This window comes from Bufo gargarizans, chromosome 9 (assembly GCF_014858855.1).
Source record: "Bufo gargarizans isolate SCDJY-AF-19 chromosome 9, ASM1485885v1, whole genome shotgun sequence".
Taxonomy (NCBI): Eukaryota; Metazoa; Chordata; class Amphibia; order Anura; family Bufonidae; genus Bufo; species Bufo gargarizans.
In genome coordinates, this window is record NC_058088.1 from 166212663 (window position 1) to 166233122 (window position 20460).

At 45.9% G+C, this 20460-nt stretch overlaps 1 protein-coding gene across 1 annotated transcript in view; it reads right to left on the bottom strand.

The window, feature by feature from the left end:
• Positions 1 to 342: 342 nt before the first annotated feature.
• Positions 343 to 20460, bottom strand: part of LOC122946873 (actin-related protein 2/3 complex subunit 5-B) — a 30916-nt gene continuing 10798 nt past the window's right edge. The window contains exons 2-4 of the mRNA XM_044306738.1: positions 8843 to 8915; positions 5904 to 6080; positions 343 to 1180 (exon numbers count right to left, since the gene is read on the bottom strand). Of these exons, the coding sequence (XP_044162673.1) occupies positions 1118 to 1180; positions 5904 to 6080; positions 8843 to 8915 (313 nt within the window). The 3' untranslated portion in view covers positions 343 to 1117. The remainder of the gene's footprint in view (positions 1181 to 5903; positions 6081 to 8842; positions 8916 to 20460) is intronic.

The window sequence follows — 20460 nt, forward strand, 5'->3', positions numbered from 1 at the left end:
TGGTGCACACACCACACATTAGACAACACTGCTCTTCAGGAATATCCCAAAGTCTAAACCGCTGCTACTATAAAGAGCAACATTGCATGTTCTGTGGGAAGGGTGGTTGGATGTAGGTAAAATGGCTCAGAACAACCTACCAGTCGAGCCTCCTCCTTCGCCGGCTCCCAAGCGCAGCGCACTGACCCCCGCGCAGGACGATCCTGCCCGTGCCAATGTACGTTGCTAGGCATAACTAAATAAATATTCAGTGTTCAAGGGTGAAACATGCAATGTTGCTTCTAAAAGGCAAAAAAAATAAAATACAAAGTATCAACCAATAAACACAAAGATAAAACAAAATTATTCCATCACTTCACTCATGGAAGTTGTCAGTTTAATAAAGTTTACAGGTTTCAGTAGAGTAGTGGGCACTGTAGGAGAGTGGCCGGGGGGGGAAGGACACCAGACCGCCCTCCAGCGAAACTGCGGCTTTAACTTAGAAACATCACAAACACATAACGTATTTTCCCCAATCACTATGAGGCGTTAACCCTTTCTGGCTCCTCCCGTGGAGGAAGAAGGCCGTGCTGCCTTCCTCCTCCCGGGGCGGAGGAAAGGGTTAAAGCCGGTATTTTCAAGTAAGACCAAAAACTCAAGGAACTCCTAAAATCCGGTATGTACACATTAACAAATAAAAAGCCACCAGTCCTATGACCCGGGCTCTTTTTAGCATGGGAATTCTACTTGGCGTAATGTGAGGGCACGCAGAAATCTGGGAACCTGGCGCAGCCTTGGCTACAGAAGCTGCACCTCTCGGCGTGGCCAGATTTTGGAGGTGCTTCGTGGAGGTTATTAGTGGATTGCTGCTCGCCCATCTTAAACAAATTCCTCACCTTTTTTGTCAGTTTACATTGCCTTGCTAAGGAGGACTGGTGCTTGGAACAAAATATACCCCATTAAACAAACATACATTCATGTCTCGTCCACAGTCGGTAATAAGAAGCATTCCCAATTGAATTTTCCAAAACAGTTTAATATATAGCTCTCTGCAGACAGACGGGCCTCTGCGTCCACTCTTCCTTCACTGCGCTGGAGCCCCGGAACATAAACTTCTCCATTCAGCTAATACAGTCTCTTACACCGCTTTCCGTGAGGTCAGAACTCGGACTATGGAGCCAATGCCTCCTATTACTAATGCCTGTGAGGGGGAGAAGAAAGACGACGTTATAACACTCTGCTGGAGCGGAATACAAGCCAGACCCATTCTTAAGGGAAGCTGCTAAACAAGCCACCAATTTACATCCCTGGTGCAATAAAAGTTTACACAAACCAGGGAATCTTTCCCGCTTTCCTACAGTGCGATCTGTGTGAACATGATACTGGCACCCAATACTGGCAGTGAGGGGTGCCAGGAATGCCCAACCTGCGGCCCTCCAGCTGTTGCAAATCTACAACTCCCAACACAACTGGACAGCCTACAGCTATTAGAGCAAGCTGGGAGTTGTAGTTTTGCAACAGCTGGAGGGCCGCAGGTTGAGCATCCCTAGATTATGGGGTAGGAGAGGTCAGTTCTAAATTGAACCACCAGCTTTGCCCCGACATGTTTCACCGCAAGATGCGGCTTCTTCAAGGGGGATAAGGAGCTACTGACAACGATTGTCAGTAGCTCCTTATCCCCCTTGAAGAAGCTGCATCTTGCGGTGAAACATGTCGGGGGAGCTGCACTATTAGTTTTTTTATAAGCACGGTAGGGTAAATGAATGAATAACCGCACGGCGATCTGCAGACGCCGCATACATATGCACACTATAGGGGCAGATAGTAGATACAAGTGCGGGCGGTAGGAGCCGCTATGAGTGCCTGAGCAGCTATCAGACACTGATAAATACAGCACCTTAGGTAGGGTAATAATCCGGAAGAGTATTAGTTGCGGAGTGTCTGGTGTCGGCTGACATTACAGACACGCACTTTGCACTCCATTGAAAGAGATAAATAACAATCTCATCCCACCTATAGACAAGCAGTGACTGCTAAACCTATAGCCCCCTAATAGCAATTTGCCCTCCATATGCTGGTTTAAAATGTATGTGTTTTTGTGGCAATATTGTTTATCAAAATAGAAATAAAAGTTATATTTTAATAATAAAAAACGGCCAGAAACAGGATTTATAGTCTCAGACTATTGAAACCGTACTATTGACCTCCTGGGTCCAGTGGGTCATTTGGAAATATTATTGTACTGGGACACCCCCAACTGGTTACCTCCCCTCTGTACCCTTACTGAAGACTAATAGCAATTCAGGTATAACTCCTGGTAGAAATAATAGAGGAATGGCACAACATAGAGCCATAGGAATAGATGCTCCAGAATTGTTATCACATGGGGAAAGCATGAAGCTATTACAGACATGTCAGGAGCGGTGAAAAGTCCTCTTTAACCCCTTCCAGACTGCCCATTGGCTATATAGCACATAGCATGTGTGTAAACATTCAGGTAGCGCTTTAATCCCAGCGCTGTACAGGTTTATTACCACTTCTGCCTTCTCCGGTGACGGGAGGAGATCGTGGAGGAGCAAATGGAGGAGAGGCTGAGCAGCTTCCTCTACTGGTCCCGCTGGTCACATGACCGCCGGGTGTCTTGGGGCAGGAGCAGAGCTGCAGGGTCTAAGGAGACCCTGATTAGCTCTGCCTGTGTGTAATGCCCCCACAGGGGGCTGTTTTCCCCTGTAACTGGAGCTCCTGGGGATGCCCTAGTTACCAGGGCTGTGGAGTCGGAGTCCATTTTGGTGGAGTCGGAGTCGTTATAAAATAGACCGACTCTAAAAATAGATAATAAATTGGTACAGTTAGTTCAATGCAGTATGTGCTAAATATATTTTCATAAGAATTTGGGAAAATGATGAAATGTCCTATAAATGTCTGTTCTATTCCTGATCTAAGGATCTAGGCTTTGATTTGAGATGTAGATGCTCAGTAGTGAAGCTCCTCCGCACTGGGAAGGAATGGCTGCACTCCTCTCAGATCTGCTCGAGAAAACAGGATTAAAGAGGTTCTCTCACTAGTTACAAAGATTAGCTTCCAACATAAAGGGACATTTTCTGAACACATCGGTCAGTAGATTTTACTTTAGTCATGAACTATAGAGTCCAGACAGTTCAGCAGGCCTCTCACTGCACACAGGTTTCTATGGTAACCTGCAGACCTGATTAGCTGAGAGCAGGAGTGACCACGCCCCCGCGGAGCGATGGGACGGAGCTCTGAAGGAACTTATAAGGTTTAGCAAGATTACCTGCAGTAAGCAAAAGGTCCAAACTGTGTTAGAGATCACAAGAATAAGTGCTGGAGACCCCCCACAGCCTGAGGAGACAGCGTGAGTGCAAACTGCCTGTCAGCCAGTGCATCAATGTGCTGAGAAAACCCTTTTAACCCTTAGGCTACCAGCGCCGTACATGTACGGCGCTGGTGCGATATGTAAACATGACATCCGCTCGCACGTGCAGCATGATCAAGTGAGATCACGGCACCTAAATGCGCAAAAACCCGGAAGTGTCCTATCTATACCCAGTGTGTCCAATCCGGGCATCGCCAGTTGCGCTGAATACTGTAAGCCTTACTAAGTAGGCTAGGCATGGCCAACCTGCGGCTCTCCAGCTGTTGTAAAACTACAACTCCCATCATGCCCTGCTGTAGGCTGATAGCTGTAGACTGTCCGGGCATGATGGGAGTTGTAGTTTTGCAACAGCTGGAGAGCCTCAGGTTGGCCATCCCTGGAGTAGGCTAACAGTATTCAAACTGCAATTCTTGTTTTGGCCACCTGATGGCAGGCCAGGATAAGAAATGAGCAAAAGTGAGCAAAATAGCTAATAATAAATTCCTGATAAACCAAAATAAAAATAATAAAAATGTAATAAGCTCATATATGAGGCACATAATGATCACAAAAAAAAGTTTAAATCACACCCCTTTCCGTAAAATAAAAAAATAAATACCCATATAACAAGAAATATAAACATGGGTATCACCGCGACCGAAAATGCCCATACTGTTGAAATAGAGAAAAAAAAATCCAATACGGTGAATGGCGTAACGGAAAAAAGGGTCAAAATGGCCAATTTGCAAATTTTTTTCATTGTTTCTATTACCCAATTTTTTTTTTTTTATAAAATATGATCAAAAAGTCACGCACACTCCAAAATGGTATCAATTAAAAGTACAGATTGTTCCGCCAAAAATTAGCCTCTAAAAACCCAAGTATAAAAAAGTTATGGGGGTCAGAATATGGCAATATAAAAAAAAAATATATGTTTTTCTCAAAGTTTAAATTTATTTTTACACTATTTTAGACATAAAAAACCTATACGTATGGGGCATCGTTGTAATCATATTGACCCAGAGAATGAGGGGCACGGGTCAGTTTTGCCGTAAACAAAACGCTGTGGGAACAAAACCTGTGAAACGGTGAAGGTATTGCGTTTTTTTCTTTTTTTCAATTCCACCCCATTTGGAATTTTTTTTTTACTGCTTCTCACAACATTTTATGAAATAATTAATGGTGGCATTAGAAAATACAACTTGTCCCGCAAAAAATAAGCCCTCATACAGCTATGTGACCGGTAAAATGAAAACGTTATGGCTCACGGAAAATAGGGTAGAAAAATGAAAAAACGCAAAAAAAATCTAAAAACCTCCGGTAGCCAAAGGGTTAAGGCAAGTACTTAGTATATCTAAACTTTCAATAAACTGTGCATGAATCCATTGTCTCTGTGCATGCTCTCTCTGTACGCTTTATGTTTTAGTTTGCGTTTCCTCTGAGCTCATGTTTGGGGAGCTGATGGCTTCTATACGCTATACATAGAAAACAGTTATCCCCTTATATTCTAACATCTCACATTCAGAAATACAGAAACACAAAAAAGCTTAAATTAGGTTATCGCTTAAACATGCGCCATGTATGAGGGAGTGGGAGTCGGAGTTTGGCTTACCGACTCCACAGCCCTGCCAGTCACAGTGGAAACAGTGGGGGAAAAAGGAGATCTTTTCATGACCTCCTGGGGGACATATAATTTAGATTATTTTTGGCACATAATAAGTAAAAAAATAAATAATGAAAAATACAAATAGAATTATAATTATTTTTTTAAATACCATTTCTAAACGGAAACAGTCACCATAATCGCCCCGTTCACTCAATCCTATACAAGGTATATATCAAAACGATCGTCACAAAATAGGGAACCCATTGAAATAATTAATTTTGGTGTCAGTTTTAATATTTAAGAAATAAAGAGCTGCAATAAAATAAAAAAAAACAAAAAATAAAAACACATGCTGATAAAAAGTCCTAAGTGTCAAGTAAAAAAAACATAGCAAAAACTATTTTGGTAGTCAAACAAATAAAAAAGTTAGAGTCGCTAAACTACCACGTGCACAAAATCACAAAAAATTGCCTGGACGTTCAGGCCCATGAAAGGGTTAAAGGGAGGTTTATGCCGCCCCATCTGAATAGCGATAGAGACCCCAATTCCAGTGTTTTTTCCCCTGCTGTACTTTTCACAAAATCACTACTTATCTGATGGGGCAGGAACCAAGACCGGACCCCTTGATAGCCAGGAGCTGCCAGCGCCACCTGCCCGCTGCCGATTGACCGCCTTCTCACTATACACAAGCTGTCAATGGGCAGCAAAATAGTCGGGGCAACGACTTTATGAAAAGTGCAGAAAAAAAAAGACAAAAAAATTAAGTAACCCTCTGCTGCGATCAGGGTGTTTGTCTCCCCTTTATGCAGCCCCCTAAGTGGGGCAGTGAAATTCTGATAACAGATTTGCAGCAATCTAATATACCGGACTCAATATTCTCTAATGTCAAGTAATGGGTGCGGTTCCAAAAGGAATGACATTGCAGAAGCTTGTTCTCGCTCGTACCTTTTCGTGCCACTGTAGCAATATCGCGCTGCTGTTCTCTGTGGGCTTTTCAAACCCCTTGTAGATGTATTTCATTAGCAGGTCGATCCCGTTTCGATCCAGTGTTTTTACCGCTTGCTCAATCTCGTTGCTTTTGAACGATGTCAGGACTTTCAGTACAATTGCCTGGGTACGTTCCTGCGGTCAGAAAGCAGTAAACAGTAAGCATGGCCACTTTCATTGTACTTTGCAATGCACCGCTCCTCTGGTATTCCTACTGGAAAATAGTGACTAAGGCTACTTTCACACTAGCATTCGGGGCTCCGCTTGTGAGTTCCGTTCAAAGGCTCTCACAAGCGGCCCCGAACGCATCCGTCCAGCCCCAATGCATTCTGAGTGGATGTGGATCCGCTCAGAATGCATCAGTCTGGCAGTGTTTGTCCTCCGCTCCGCTCAGCAGGCGGACACCTGAACGCTGCTTGCAGCGTTCGGGTGTCCGCCTGGCCGTGCGGAGGCAAACGGATGCGTCCAGACTTATAATGTAAGTCAATGGGGGCGGATCCGTTTGAATATGACACACTATGGCTCAATCTTCAAACGGATCCGTCCCACATTGACTTTCAACGTAAAGTCTGGACGGATCTGTCTGAGGCTACTTTGACACTTAGAATTTTTTTTACAATATAATGCAGACGGATCCGTTCTGAACGGATCCACCGTCTGCATTATATGAGCGGATCCGTCTCAGACGGATCCGCTCTGAACGCAAGTGTGAAAGTCGCCTAAACTGAAAACCTGGCCTTACCGTCTCCATAGTCAGTGGGGTGCCCATACATACTGACGCGGTGTAATCAATGCTTCCAGTGTCAGATCACATAGAGAAATGGCTCATTTCCTAAGGGGTATGGTAACACCCAGTTGTCAATGCTTACACTTCCAGGAGGAATAACAGAGCAGCATATCTTTTGTTCCATTTCTTACTGTCAGTGAACAGAAACACACCCGTCTATATGCGGAGGTTGTAAACCTGTCCTGCTGGTGTACCTGAGGCAGGTCCAGGGCTCCGTACCAGAGAGAGTGACAATTAAAGGGGTTATCCTAAACACGGACAGTTATGGCATATCCACATAATACGCTGCAAATGTCTGATTGGTCCGGGTCACATCCCACTCTAGAACGGGGTCCCTCCAAACGTTCCAGGCTGCTCCCTGTGCCACGCCGTCTCCATATTCCCACAGAATGGGGAGTTACAGGAAAAGCGTAGAACAGCGAGCTCGGCTGTTTCCAAAAACCTGACCACCTCCTGAAGCCTGGATGCTGCGGCCAGTGGGACAGGGTCAGAGGACCTCTTTTCTAGTAGTAGGTGTTGGTCCAGAGGTGGAACAGATGTTTGAGATAAGACTACCCCTTTAGGTTTATAGGAGCCCTTCACGTGTGTCAGGGGGATATGATCTTTTTATTGGATCTGTTCACTGACAAACTATTCTGACACGGAGGTTAAATGATTAAGGCCTCATTCACACAACTGGATTTTGGTCCCACGTCTGATCTGCATTTTTTGCATATCGGATGCGGAACCATTCATTTCAATGGCGCCACAAAAAATGCAGACAGCACATTGTGTGCAGTCCGCATCACTAGGTCTGTGCCATCGGGTCGCAAAAATGATGAAATATGCCCTATACTTGTCCGTTTTGTGAACAAGTATAGGACATTTATATAGAAGGGAAAAACAAAATGGCGGCAGGCACACAGCCGATATCAGTGTTTTGTGGATCCTCAATTTGCAGAACGCATACGGCCGTGTACAGGAGACATAAAGCGTCATGCACACGACCGTATTTTACATCCGCACATGGACACATTTATTACTAGAAATGTCCTGTTCTATAATTTGCGGACAGGACATGGATGACATCCGGGCACTGTCCGTTTGTTTTTTTGAGGACCCATATAAATGATGTCATCCATGTCCTGTCCACAAATTATAGAACGGGAAATTTCTAGTAATGGAATTAAGAAACATGGAGATTGCACACGGAGAATCATGTTTAGGGCACATTCACACGACCGTAACCAGCTCATGTGCGTTCCGCAATTTGCAGACCGCACATGACCGCCACCATCATAGAAAAATATAGAGCATGTCCTATTCTTGTCCACAAATGCGGACAAGAATAGAACATGCTCTATATTTTTTTGCAGGGCCACGGAACGGAACTACGGACGCGAACAGCACAAGCTTTCAATGACTCTTTTTATGGGATTTTTATGGAGACATCAGGAGCTGGAGTTTTTTATTTGCACATTGAAGGTGTCCGTATTTTGCGGATCCCTGGTTTGCAGACCTCAGTACAGACACGGTTGTGTGCATGAGGCCTAACATTGCATAACCTGCCTGTAGACAAGGAATACATTCAGTTACATAAAACTGGACGATCCCTTTAATCCCAGTGCATTCCTCTGTGCAATGCCAGTGGAGCCTGTGTGCACGATCATTACGGAAAATGTACCGTAATTCAGAGGAAGATATTAGTACATTCATGGACATCTGTATTCTAGAGGACCCCCGCTCCCACACAGAGGCTGCACTAGATTAAAAGAGCACTCCGCTAAAGCTGGGGGAGGTGACCTGTAGTGGTGATCATATCGATCAAAGAGAAGAATGAGCGAGTGCATGTATGACTGAATTATTGCTTTTATTGTTTTATCTCATTTTTTATTGCAGTGTTTTCCTTTTGCACTTCTCATTCATTTCAATTGGAACCGGGATCAAGCAGAGGGAGCAGCAGCCGCTTTCTAACCATCCGGCACCCCGAAAAGATGGGGGCACCTATAGGTGCAATAAGCCCACTCTCTTCCTTCTGGTGAGCACCTACCTACCAGTTTGTATTGTGGGTTTTTCACCATAGAATGGCTGCAGTAGCAGAGACACCCGGGGAGGGGGGGGAAACACTCACCTTTACTATTTGGTTTTTGGAGTTGACAGGAGAGTTCCGGAAGGCAGCGTGGAAAGCTCGGAGCAGGTCCCCTGTACACATCGCTGTTAAGGAAATTACGGTACAGAAGCAGAAGCTACTGACCAGTGCCAGACTGGGACTGAATTACAGCACTGGCATTTGAAAGAACACCCCCCCCCCCCCCCCCACAAAAAAAGGCAGCTGCAGGACACAAGCTGCGCGCTCACAGGCAGGACACAAGCTGCGCGCCCAGCGCTCACAGGCAGGACACAAGCTGCGCGCCCAGCGCTCACAGGCAGGACACAAGCTGCGCGCCCAGCGCTCACAGGCAGGACACAAGCTGCGCGCCCAGCGCTCACAGGCAGGACACAAGCTGCGCGCCCAGCGCTCACAGGCAGGACACAAGCTGCGCGCCCAGCGCTCACAGGCAGGACACAAGCTGCGCGCCCAGCGCTCACAGGCAGGACACAAGCTGCGGCCCAGCGCTCACAGGCAGGACACAAACCACAGTAAGCACTGCTCACAGGCAGGACACAGTACTGATCTCACACAGGACACATGCTGTGGCACGCACCGGTCACACGCAGGAAACAAGCTCTGCACGCACCGCTCAAGCGCAGGAAACATGCTGTGCATGCGCCGATCACACGCAGGACACAATCTCTGCACGCACCGCTCACACGCAGAACACATACCACAGCAAGCAACGCTCACAGGCAGGGCACAGTACTGATCACACACAGGACACATGCTGTGCACGTATCAGTTGCAGCACACAAACCATGGTAGTGGCAAAGTCAGATGCACGTCAAAGCCTCGGCCCTGCAGTCAACAAGCTCCTCACAAGCACAGCATCATTAGGGTTAGTTACCATTATTTGTATATTACTAATCATTATTAGCAGGGCGCATGGGATTTAGCCATTGCCCTGCTCCCATAGCCTGAGTCTGCTGTGAAACTACAACTCCCAGCATGCACACTGGATCGGATACTCTTGTAACTCCCACAGAACTGATAGGAGCATTGTGGGAGCAGCTCGAGGTCGCTGATCCCTGTGCTAGAGTATATAGGTGAGCGACCCTGTCCTAGGCACATATATCATACCTGTGTAGCTGGGTGCTTGCAGGAAGACTAAGCACTAGTCAAGGGCACCACCACCAAACACAACATTCCTCCCTTATCTACTGTATGTAACACAAAGGTCGGGGATACTATGGGGGAGATTTATCAAAACTGGTGCCCATAGTGACCAATCAGATTGATCCTTTCATTTTCCAAAGTAGCTCTGAAAAATGAAAGGTGGAATCTGATTGGTTGGTATGGATGTCTAAGCCAGTTTCCCCCTATGTCTCTCCTTTACCAGCCCCAGCAGGTAACATACACCGACAACACCAGGCAGTTTAATAAAAATCTCAATTATTGAGATCAACGCCACAAACAGATCTAATCATCTATTAACCCCTTCAGGGCTCCGCAATTTTCTGTTTTCACCCCCCTAAAAAAAAAAACTTTTTTTTATTTTTCCGTTCACATAGCCGTATGAGGGCCTGTTTTTTGTGGGACAAGTTGCACTTTCTAATGACACCATTAGGCTACTATCACACTTGCGGCAGGACGGATCCGACAGGCTGTTCAGCATGTCGGATCCGTCCTGCGGCTATTTCGCCGCGCCGCCGCTCCGTCCCCATTGACTATAATGTGGACGGAGGCGGATTATGCTGTTCTGCTACAGTTTTATGGGTTTCGGTTTTATAGCGTTCCATATGCAGAAAAACTGACTGGTTCCCTTCATTCTCCGGTTTGGTACGATTACAGCAATAGTACATTTATAGTTTTTCTTGTCCTTAAAAAAAAAATAATTATTATAACGCCATATTCCGACCCCCATAACTATTTAGTGTTTTTGTCTACAGAGCTGTGTGAGGGCTCATTTTTTGCAGTGTGTATTTTCTGTGCATTTTGGAGTGTGTATGACTTTTTGATCAGAATTTTTATTGGGAGGTGAAGTAATGAAAAATCTGCCTTTTTGATTTGTCCCCGTTATGGCTTAAGTTTGGGGATAATTTGAATGTTTATATTTTCTTTTTTATACATATTTTTAAAACCTTTTTTTTTTTTTTACTTTATGTTACGTTCCCCTTGGGTACTTCAATATAGACTGCAATGGTTTAATACTGCAACCTGTGGGAGTTTCATTAAGTCCCTATGGAACCCCGCAACAAACAGGGCTCCATGGCACCATTGCTGTGGCAGGCCTCCAATTCAGAAGGCCCGTGGCTGCCACAGCAACCGAGTGACTCCCTCAATCTCAGCATGAGGAGGCTGTTTGGACCACAGGTGTGCTGCATTACCGGGAAAAAACTGCTCATATGCCATGGTCACAATTGACAGCGGCATGAGTGGTCACAAGTCCACGCTCGGCGTGATCGCCGATCTCAGACATTAGCTCTGCTGCATAAAAAAAGGGTTGTTTCAAGTCTGGACTTCTGCCATACATGTACGGTGGAGATCTGGAAGTAATTAATCACATGACCACTGCCACATGTTCTGCCATTCTCCCCGCTGCCAGAAAATACTAAATGATCACTGCGGAAGTGATTAGTTTGACTGATGCACAACGTCGCTAAAGTAATTCTGTACTGAAGGCATGTAATGAGATTTAAACAACTGACCTGCAATACCAGACACAACCCATGGACAAAAGAGGCCCTGTTTTTAATAAAGTATATGGGTTTTAATACATTTTCTGCTATAGGCCATATCCTGGTCTCATGTAACTGCAACTGACATATGTTTCTTATACATGTGCATAAATGATTCCTTCTTCCTAAACAGAGGAACGACATGAATGATTTAATGAGGCAAAATAAGGAGTTTTGTCTTGGAGCCGGTTCTAGTTCATGTTATTCCAGTTTCCATGACCAAATATGACTGTCGGCATGCCAATAACCAGAGCTTGTACGCACTTGCTGCACATAAACCACAAGATCACAGAAAACACGGCACATCTTCACTGCAGATGCCATAACTCCAGTCACTGAAGGTTCATTTCTGACCAAGTCGAGGGATCGAGCAGAGAGAACCATCATAAACACAGAGGACCATGTACAGAAGGACTAGATCATTTATGGAAGTGAGCATTCATAGGCTTATACCGAAGCTACGATTTTTACTACATCTTGGACTGAGGGCTGACAGTAAAAAGGGTAACTTTGGAGGGTAAGACTTTGGAGGTCAAGTAAACATTTTGAAACCCTCAATCACTAACTAAAGTAATAACTGGAATGAGATTACTACAGTACCCTGAAAGATTATCAACATTAGGGTTATTCACTTTAGAAAAAAAGACGACTGAGGGGAGATCTAATGTAATTACTATGTATAAATATATCAGGGGTCAGTACAGAGATCACTCCCATCATCTATTTATCCCCAGGACGGTGACTGTGATGAGGGGACATCCTCTGCGTCTGGAGGAAAGAAGGTTTGTACACAAACATAGAAGAGGATTCTTTACGGTAAGAGCAGTGAGACTATGGAACTCTCTGCCTGAGGAGGTGGTGATGGTGAGGACAATAAAGGAATTCAAGAGGGGCCTGGATGTATTTCTGGAGCGTAATAATATTACAGGCTATAGCTACTAGAGAGGGGTCGTTGATCCAGGGAGTTATTCTGAGTCGGGAAGGAATTTTTTATTCCCCTAAAGTGGGGAAAATTGGCTTCTACCTCACAGGTTTTTTTTTGCCTTCTTCTGGATCAACTTGCAGGTTAACAGGCTGAACTGGATGGACAAATGTCATTTTTCGGCCTTATGTACTATGTTACTATCCTGCTGAAAGAGGTCACTACCATTAGGGGATACCTCTGCCATGTACTTGGTCTCCAACAATGTTCAGGTAGGTGGTATGTGCCAAATTTAATATCCTCATGAATGCCAGGACCTGAGGATTTCCAGAAGGACATTGCCCAGAGCATCACACGTGCTCGTCTGGCAGGCGTTATTCCCCTAGTGCTGTGATGGCTAACCTCCGGCACTGCAGCTGTGAACTACAACTCCCAAGATGCATAGAAATGAATGGAGCATGCTGGGAGTCGTAGTTTCACCACAACTGGAGTGCCGGAGGTTAGCCATCACTGCAGTAGTAGATCCTGGTAATCTCTGGCCTACACATTTCACCGTCTTTTTTGTACGACCTATTTATATATTTGTATAGGTTAATCATGTCCCCCTTAGACGTCCAAATTTTTTTTCGATTAAAAAAATAAAAAAATCAATACATTCTTTAAGGGCTTATTTGGGAAATGATTGTGATGACCTATCCTGAGGACAGGCCATCTTGGACAACCCCTTTAAATACCACCTCATCTTAATGTGTTTCAGGCTACAGTTGTGAAAGTTGCGCCTGCGTGGTAGACACGTGCGTCAATAATTCTCATATCCCTTTGTTTCTTTACAAATGTGATCCTATTTCTGTGGAATTTAATTAATGTTTTTAAAATGTATAACTGCCGCAAATTGACCCCCCAAAATATAAATATTTACAGTACAGACCAAAAGTTAGGACACACCTTCTCATTCAAAGAGTTTTCTTTATTGTCATGACTATGAAAATTGTAGATTCACACTGAAGGCATCAAAACTATGAATTAACACATGTGGAATTATATACATAACAAAAACGTGTGAAACAACTGAAAATATGTCATATTCTAGGTTCTTCAAAGTAGCCACCTTTTGCTTTGATTACTGCTTTGCACACTCTTGGCATTCTCTTGATGAGCTTCAAGAGGTAGTCACCTGAAATGGTCTTCCAACAGTCTTGAAGGAGTTCCCAGAGATGCTTAGCACTTGTTGGCCCTTTTGCCTTCACTCTGCGGTCCAGCTCACCCCAAACCATCTCAATTGGGTTCAGGTCCGGTGACTGTGGAGGCCAGGTCATCTGGCACAGCACCCCATCACTCTCCTTCATGGTCAAATAGCCCATACTTTCAAAGTTTTCCCAATTTTTCGGACTGACTGACCATAATTTCTTAAAGTAATGATGGCCACTCGTTTTTCTTTACTTAGCTGCTTTTTTCTTGCCATAATACAAATTCTAACAGTCTATTCAGTAGGACTATCAGCTGTGTATCCACCTGACTTCTCCTCAACGCAACTGATGGTCCCAACCCCATTTATAAGGCAAGAAATCCCACTTATTTAACCTGACAGGGCACACCTGTGAAGTGAAAACCATTTCAGGTGACTACCTCTTGAAGCTCATCAAGAGAATGCCAAGAGTGTGCAAAGCAGTAATCAAAGCAAAAGGTGGCTACTTTAAAGATCCTAGAATATGACATATTTTCAGTTGTTTCACACTTTTTTGTTATGTATATAATTCCACATGTGTTAATTCATAGTTTTGATGCCTTCAGTGTGAATCTGCAATTTTCATAGTAATGAAAATAAAGAAAACTCTTTGAATGAGAAGGTGTGTCCAAACTTTTGGTCTGTACTGTATATATATCAAATACTAAGAATAAGGGTCCATTCACTCGTCCGTAGTGTATTGCGATCCCCCAATTGTGGACAAGAATAGAACACGTTCTATTTTTTTCGGGAGCCGCGGACCGGAAGATCGTGGCTGTGCTTCGAAAAATGCGGATAGCACACTGTGTGCTGTCCGCATCTCATCCGGCCCCATAGAGAATTAATGGGTCCGGATTCGTTCCGCAACTTTGCGGAACGGATCCGGACCCATTATAGGGACGTGTGAATGGAGCCTTAAACAAATATTCACGTCTATTATTCAGACCAGTCGGACCTCTTGTTTTTTTGTTTTAAAAGCAAAATCCAATAAGCCTCCTGTCCTGGCAACTTTCGTTTGCGATCTCAGCCTCTGCTGTGAACATTAACTCTTTCAATGCCTATACATTTACAAGACGCAGCATTACGGTCATGACGCTGAAAAGGGTTTGGAGACCGAGGAAGGATTCCTGGCGGAGCTATCCCACAAACGTCTTCAGATCCTTTCTTGGAGGGGCCGAGTTGTACATCCAACGTACTGCACCCTGCATGGAGTTGAGTTGCAATTAGTGTTGCATCTTATATGAATTCCCACCAGAATGTGAAGAGAAATAACAACTCGCATTTTGCAAACATGGTCGCCGCATTTATAGAGGCCTTTTAATTGGCAACCAATTGCCATTACGTTTTATTTATTTATATTATATAAACTTGGTGATGTTAGGAATTACTTTAATACCTTGTTTGATAATCTGCTCCAAAATGTCATCTTGTCCGAGCAATGGAAGACGTAAGAACTATGATTTTTATTTGATTGAATTCTACACTATATTTTGTAACAAACGCAGGGGGCATTGTTTTTTGTTTATAATATAATATATATTTAGTTTCCTTATATATGTGATCCTATTTCCGTGGAATATAATTTGAGTTTAAAATTAAAAAGGGATTCTCCGGGGGGGGGTTTATTTATTTTTTTATACTGAAATCTTTCACATCGGCTTTTATTTTCGCTATTCTGCTCCATTATAGGAGCAAAACAATGAAAATAACGTTAGTGCCGGATTCTGAACATAATTGTAGCAAACAGAGCCGAACAGACCCCATTGACCATACAGAGATCCGTTCTGTTTCCGTTGGGGGAGAACACTTTTTTGGCGCAGACAAAGTCCTGCATGCCATTTTCACCTAATTTTGTGACGGAGGCTAGAATGCAGGCTGAAATGCAGCTGTGAACATAGCCTTAAGATGACCTGGTATTTAAAGAGGTTATCCAACCCCTGTAATGACCCTCCCTAATGCCCAGGCCCCTCATGCAGGTTATACTTACCCCACTCCCCGGCACCCACATCGCTTCTGATCCCCATACGGCCGCCACTGCATCTCCCCGTCGTGCGAATTAAAACAGGGGTGTTGGGCAGGGGGTCTAATCAATGGCTATTGGCTGCCTCCCCACCCGCGACGGGGAGATGCATTAGCTGCCGTGCGGAGATCAGAAGTGATGGGGAGCGGTGTAAGTATAACCTGCATGAGGGGCACGGGCATTAGGGTGGGGGGGGGGGTCATTATAGGGGTTGGATAACCCTTATAAGAACGTATCAATGCAGTGTGTGATCACCCCCAGTAACTTCACAACCTGTTTGCTTGCTGCTTCACATCTCCCACCTCTTACGTGTATTTGTCCCTTCCTCTTACACAGGGATATTGGGAAACTGGCGAACATTTTGGAAGTTTCGATAAAACGGGACTAATTTGTTCACCACACGTTTCTCCACAGGGTAAGCGCTGCGCCCATGTATATGCATCAGCCATTAACCATCACTGCAACGTACAGGTGCACAATACTACAATCTTCACCATCAGGTCTTAGAGATGCAACAGGTTCTTCTAGAGAGCTTCCAGACGTCCGTATCTTCCTCTTCATCGAAGAATGAGGTCATCAAAGCTAAACCAGAAATACGACGGGAGGCGACGGAAAAACTAATGGCTCTGAAATAACTGGAATACCAGAAAACTTTTGTACAGCATTTCTGAGAGGAATGAAATAACAGGCATTACTGAAGGGGTGGGTAAGGACTATTCCCATGTAAGGGACTGAGCTGCAGGAAGGTCATGGAACCAATGAATGTGATATCACAGGCATCAATGGGGGTGCCAACAGTCGGACCCCATCGATCTGAGGCTGATAAGCTATCCTAAGGATAGGTAATCCGTATTTAATGGGGTTGTGCAGCCGGTATATATTGATGACCAGGGGCGTACATAGAAATCACTGGGCCCCATAGCAAGCATCTGAATTGGGCCCCCTAACCCCGCCCATTACCCACCCCTGGCCCGTCCCACCTCCTGTCCTGGCTCCTCCCATGCCACACCCCCATTAAAGAATCCCTAATGCCCCCCAAAATGCCCGGGGGGAGGAGTAGGAGAGCACACTGTCCACTATGAGCCCCCCAAACCCTTAATGCCCCCCAAAATGCTCAGGACAGTGTGCTTTCCTTCTACTCATCTCCCCCCTGGGCATTTTGCTGTAATGGGGGCATTAGGGGTTGGGAGGCAGGAGGCTCATAGAGGACTCAGGGGGGGGCGGAGAGACTCAGAACAGTGTGCTTGTCTCCTACTCCTCCTTCCCCCTGGGCATTTTGGGGTAATGGGGGCATAAGGGGGGCTCATAGAGGATTCAGGGGGGGGGGGGAGGCTCATACAGGACAGAGTAGGAGGAAAGCAGACTGTCCTCTATGAGCCCCCAAACCCTTAATGCCCCCCAAAATGCTCAGGACAGTGTGCTTTCCTTCTACTCCTCTCCCCCTGGCATTTTGGGGGGCATTAGGAGTTGGGGGCTCATAGAGGACTCAGGGGAGGGGGCTCATAGAGGACAGTGTGCTTTCCTCCTACAGTGCCTGGAGTGGACAGATAGAAAGGGAAGGAGGCGGAGCGGAGCCAGAGGAGACCCCCAAACATAGAGGGGCCCCCCCCCCCCAGACTGTGACTTACTTCTTCAGGCCAGCCAGCCAGGGACACGGACGGTGCACACTGCTCAGTCACCCTCCTCAAGTCACTTCAGATTCAGAATCTTCCGTACTTCCTCCCTCTCCTTCTGGCTCAGTCAGCACTCAGCTCGTCTCTCCTCAGCTCAGGGGGCAGGGCAGGCACTGACTCTGGTGGGGTGACAGCCGTCGCCGTCGGCGAATTTCGAGTCGATTCTCCCGCCCGCCCCCTTGCGCCGCCCACTGGCCAATCAGCAGTTGCCTCAACAGAGAGTTGCCTTGTGCTGATTGGCCAGCGGCTCGAGCGCCGGGTCAGGAGGAGGGTCAGGTCACGTCTGAGACAGTCTCAGGTCAAGGGGGGGCCCGGGGGGGTGTCTGTACTCTGTGCAGAAGATAAGATGAGTTGAGAAAAGCAGCCGGTCATGAGTGGGCGGGGCCAAATAGGATGGGCGGGGCTTCCTCTGCGCTACGGGCCCCCCAGTGCCGCGGGCCCCATAGCAGTGGCGTGGTCTGCCTCTATGGGCGGTACGCCACTGTTGATGACCTATCCCAGGTCATCAATATCTGATTGGTGGGGGTGCCAGGAGTCGATCCTCTGTTTGAAGAGGAGACGAAGCTCGTAAGGACGCTACTACTTCTTCAAGATTACTTTGCACATCGTTTCACTTGCAAAAAAAATAAATAAAATAAAGCCAACAAAGGAGGCAATATGGACAATCACAATACATTAGTAAGGGCCTTGTATTAACTCTTTCTACAGGATAAATGCCATTTGCTGAAGTGAGACAACCCCTTTAAGTCCAGTGGATTGGCTGACTGCAATATAGCAGCCTTCTGATTGACACTGTGCTGAGACTTCCTGCTGGTAGAGAGGAAGTGAGAGCTGCACAAAGGTGACACAGTGTGCTAAAAAAAAATAGTTTCCATGCTCTTTACATGTCTTGGCACAGACACTGTGAAGAAGGACCTGGCAGTTGTTCTTGTGGTTTTGAGGCCCATGAGATTTTCAGAATGGATTGTGGCCCAGTTATAGGACCACTGAGCAGGAGCACATACCGCACATGCCTACGTGTATCAAATGACTAAGGCTACACATAGGGTCTGGCTTCTGAAGGCAGAAAATAACAGCACATTATCCTAATAAAACCTGATTTGGTTATTTGGTTACCATGAAACCTCTACTGGAGCATCTAGAGTCTTAATAACACCACCACGGTGACTAGCCGGGAGAAGCAAGATTTGGAAGACTACAACTCCTGACAGTAATGATCCCAGCTTTCCATTACAGGAATTGAAAGCAGCACTGACACTTTTTGCAGACAACCGGAAGCTATATCTGACCTAATACAGGCATCAAAGAGGTCGAGAGATTAGAAAAAGGCATCAGTTTTGCAGAAACAGCGCTCCTCTTGACAATAGGCAGTGTCTGGTATTGCAGCTCGTCGCCTTTCAGGTGAATGGGGAGGATCTGAAATACCAGACGCAGCCTGTGTGCGAGGGTGGTGCCATTTCTGGAAAGGAGCAGAGCTTTTAGGCTACATTCACACGACTGCGAAATACGGACGCGACCTGTGTGGCGTCCACTTTTTTTTTTTTTTAAGGACCCATTGACTTCAATGGGGCACCGGTCTGCATTTGTCAATCATGTACAAGTGCTTTAACTGATGCAGTATCAGGTGATTAGAGGGATTGTCCAGTTTCAGGAGAAAACCTGACAGCAGTCGGGATCCGCCTGCAATAAAGAACAGAACATGGCAGATCCCATGCCTACACTCTGTTTCTCCCGGCAGCAGCGGTTACATCACGTCCACAACACGTGACTGCTACAAACAGTCACTGGCCTCTTTGGTGCTTCACTGAGACCAGCGATTGGCTGCAGCAATCAAGTGTTGTCAACGTGATGTGACTGCTGCAGCCGGAGAGCTGTCAGTTCTTTAGTGCAGGCAGATCCCAAGGGCTGTCTGGTTTTCTCTTGAAGCTGGTCAACCCCTTCAAGGAGTTTACTAGACCACTTGTAAGGCCTCATCGCAATTAACGGTCCCCAATGCACAGGCAAAATCCGCGCGGATTCTGCAGACGGACCCCAACCTGTTCAACTTGAGTGGGTCCGTGGTCCGTCCGCATTGCAAAAAAGTAGTGCATGCAAGTGAATGGGTCCACATCCGTGATACACGGTGCACATGGCCGGTGCCTGTGTATTGCGGACCCGCAATACCGGCAAGGCGTGCAACGGCCGCGTGCATGAGGCCTAAGACAAATATCGCAAAGATCTAAGGAGGAACTCAAAAACTTTCCTGGTGGGAAGGATGCACCGATCGCACGGGGAAGCCCACCTCCTCCAGATTGGACGTAACCAGCAGTGCGACAGAATCTATTAAATAATGCTCTTTATGGTACCAGATGGTGATGTTTCACCCCCTTCCCCCCCCAACACTGGGTCTTCATGAAGTGCACGGTTTGGCACAATAAAGAATCTTTTACGGATTCTGTCGTATCGCTGTTTACACCTAACATAAAAGCGCAATGTGACGTTATGGCCGCAGACATAGTCCACTACCATTGAGATGACTCGAAATTACGGAAACCTCACTGCCATTCATTTCATTGCAAGCTCTCCTTTAGGCCTCCCGCATACGACTGTATCCGTTTTGTATCTCCTTTACGGTCGTGTGAATGAGGCCTTAGGACAGGGAACCTGCCCCACCAGCTTATGGAAGTATCTTAGCGGAAACTTCTGGGTGTCTCTAGCGCACACCTGAAATTGGGATGGGAAAGAAGGGGGCAGAGTAGAAGCCAACCCAAAGGCACAGGTATATAGGTGATCGGCTGTATACACATGTGGCAGCATACATAATCAGAAAGACGCGATACACTAGAATCATTGTGACGTTACAAGACGAGGGGAAATTTCCAACCACCTCTTAACCACAAGGCACCATTCACACCCAGAAAGTAAAAATAAGAGCACAGCTGTGCGCAGTTCTAGAGAGCGGCGGCTGTATGTGCAAGGCGAGCCGACAGAGAAACCTTCCTCATCACCTCGCTACCGGGAAAGACGCCCTAATACAAACTAACCATTGTGTGCATCTGGCTAAATGACCACCAAGATCTTTCAGGCTGTAAGTGTA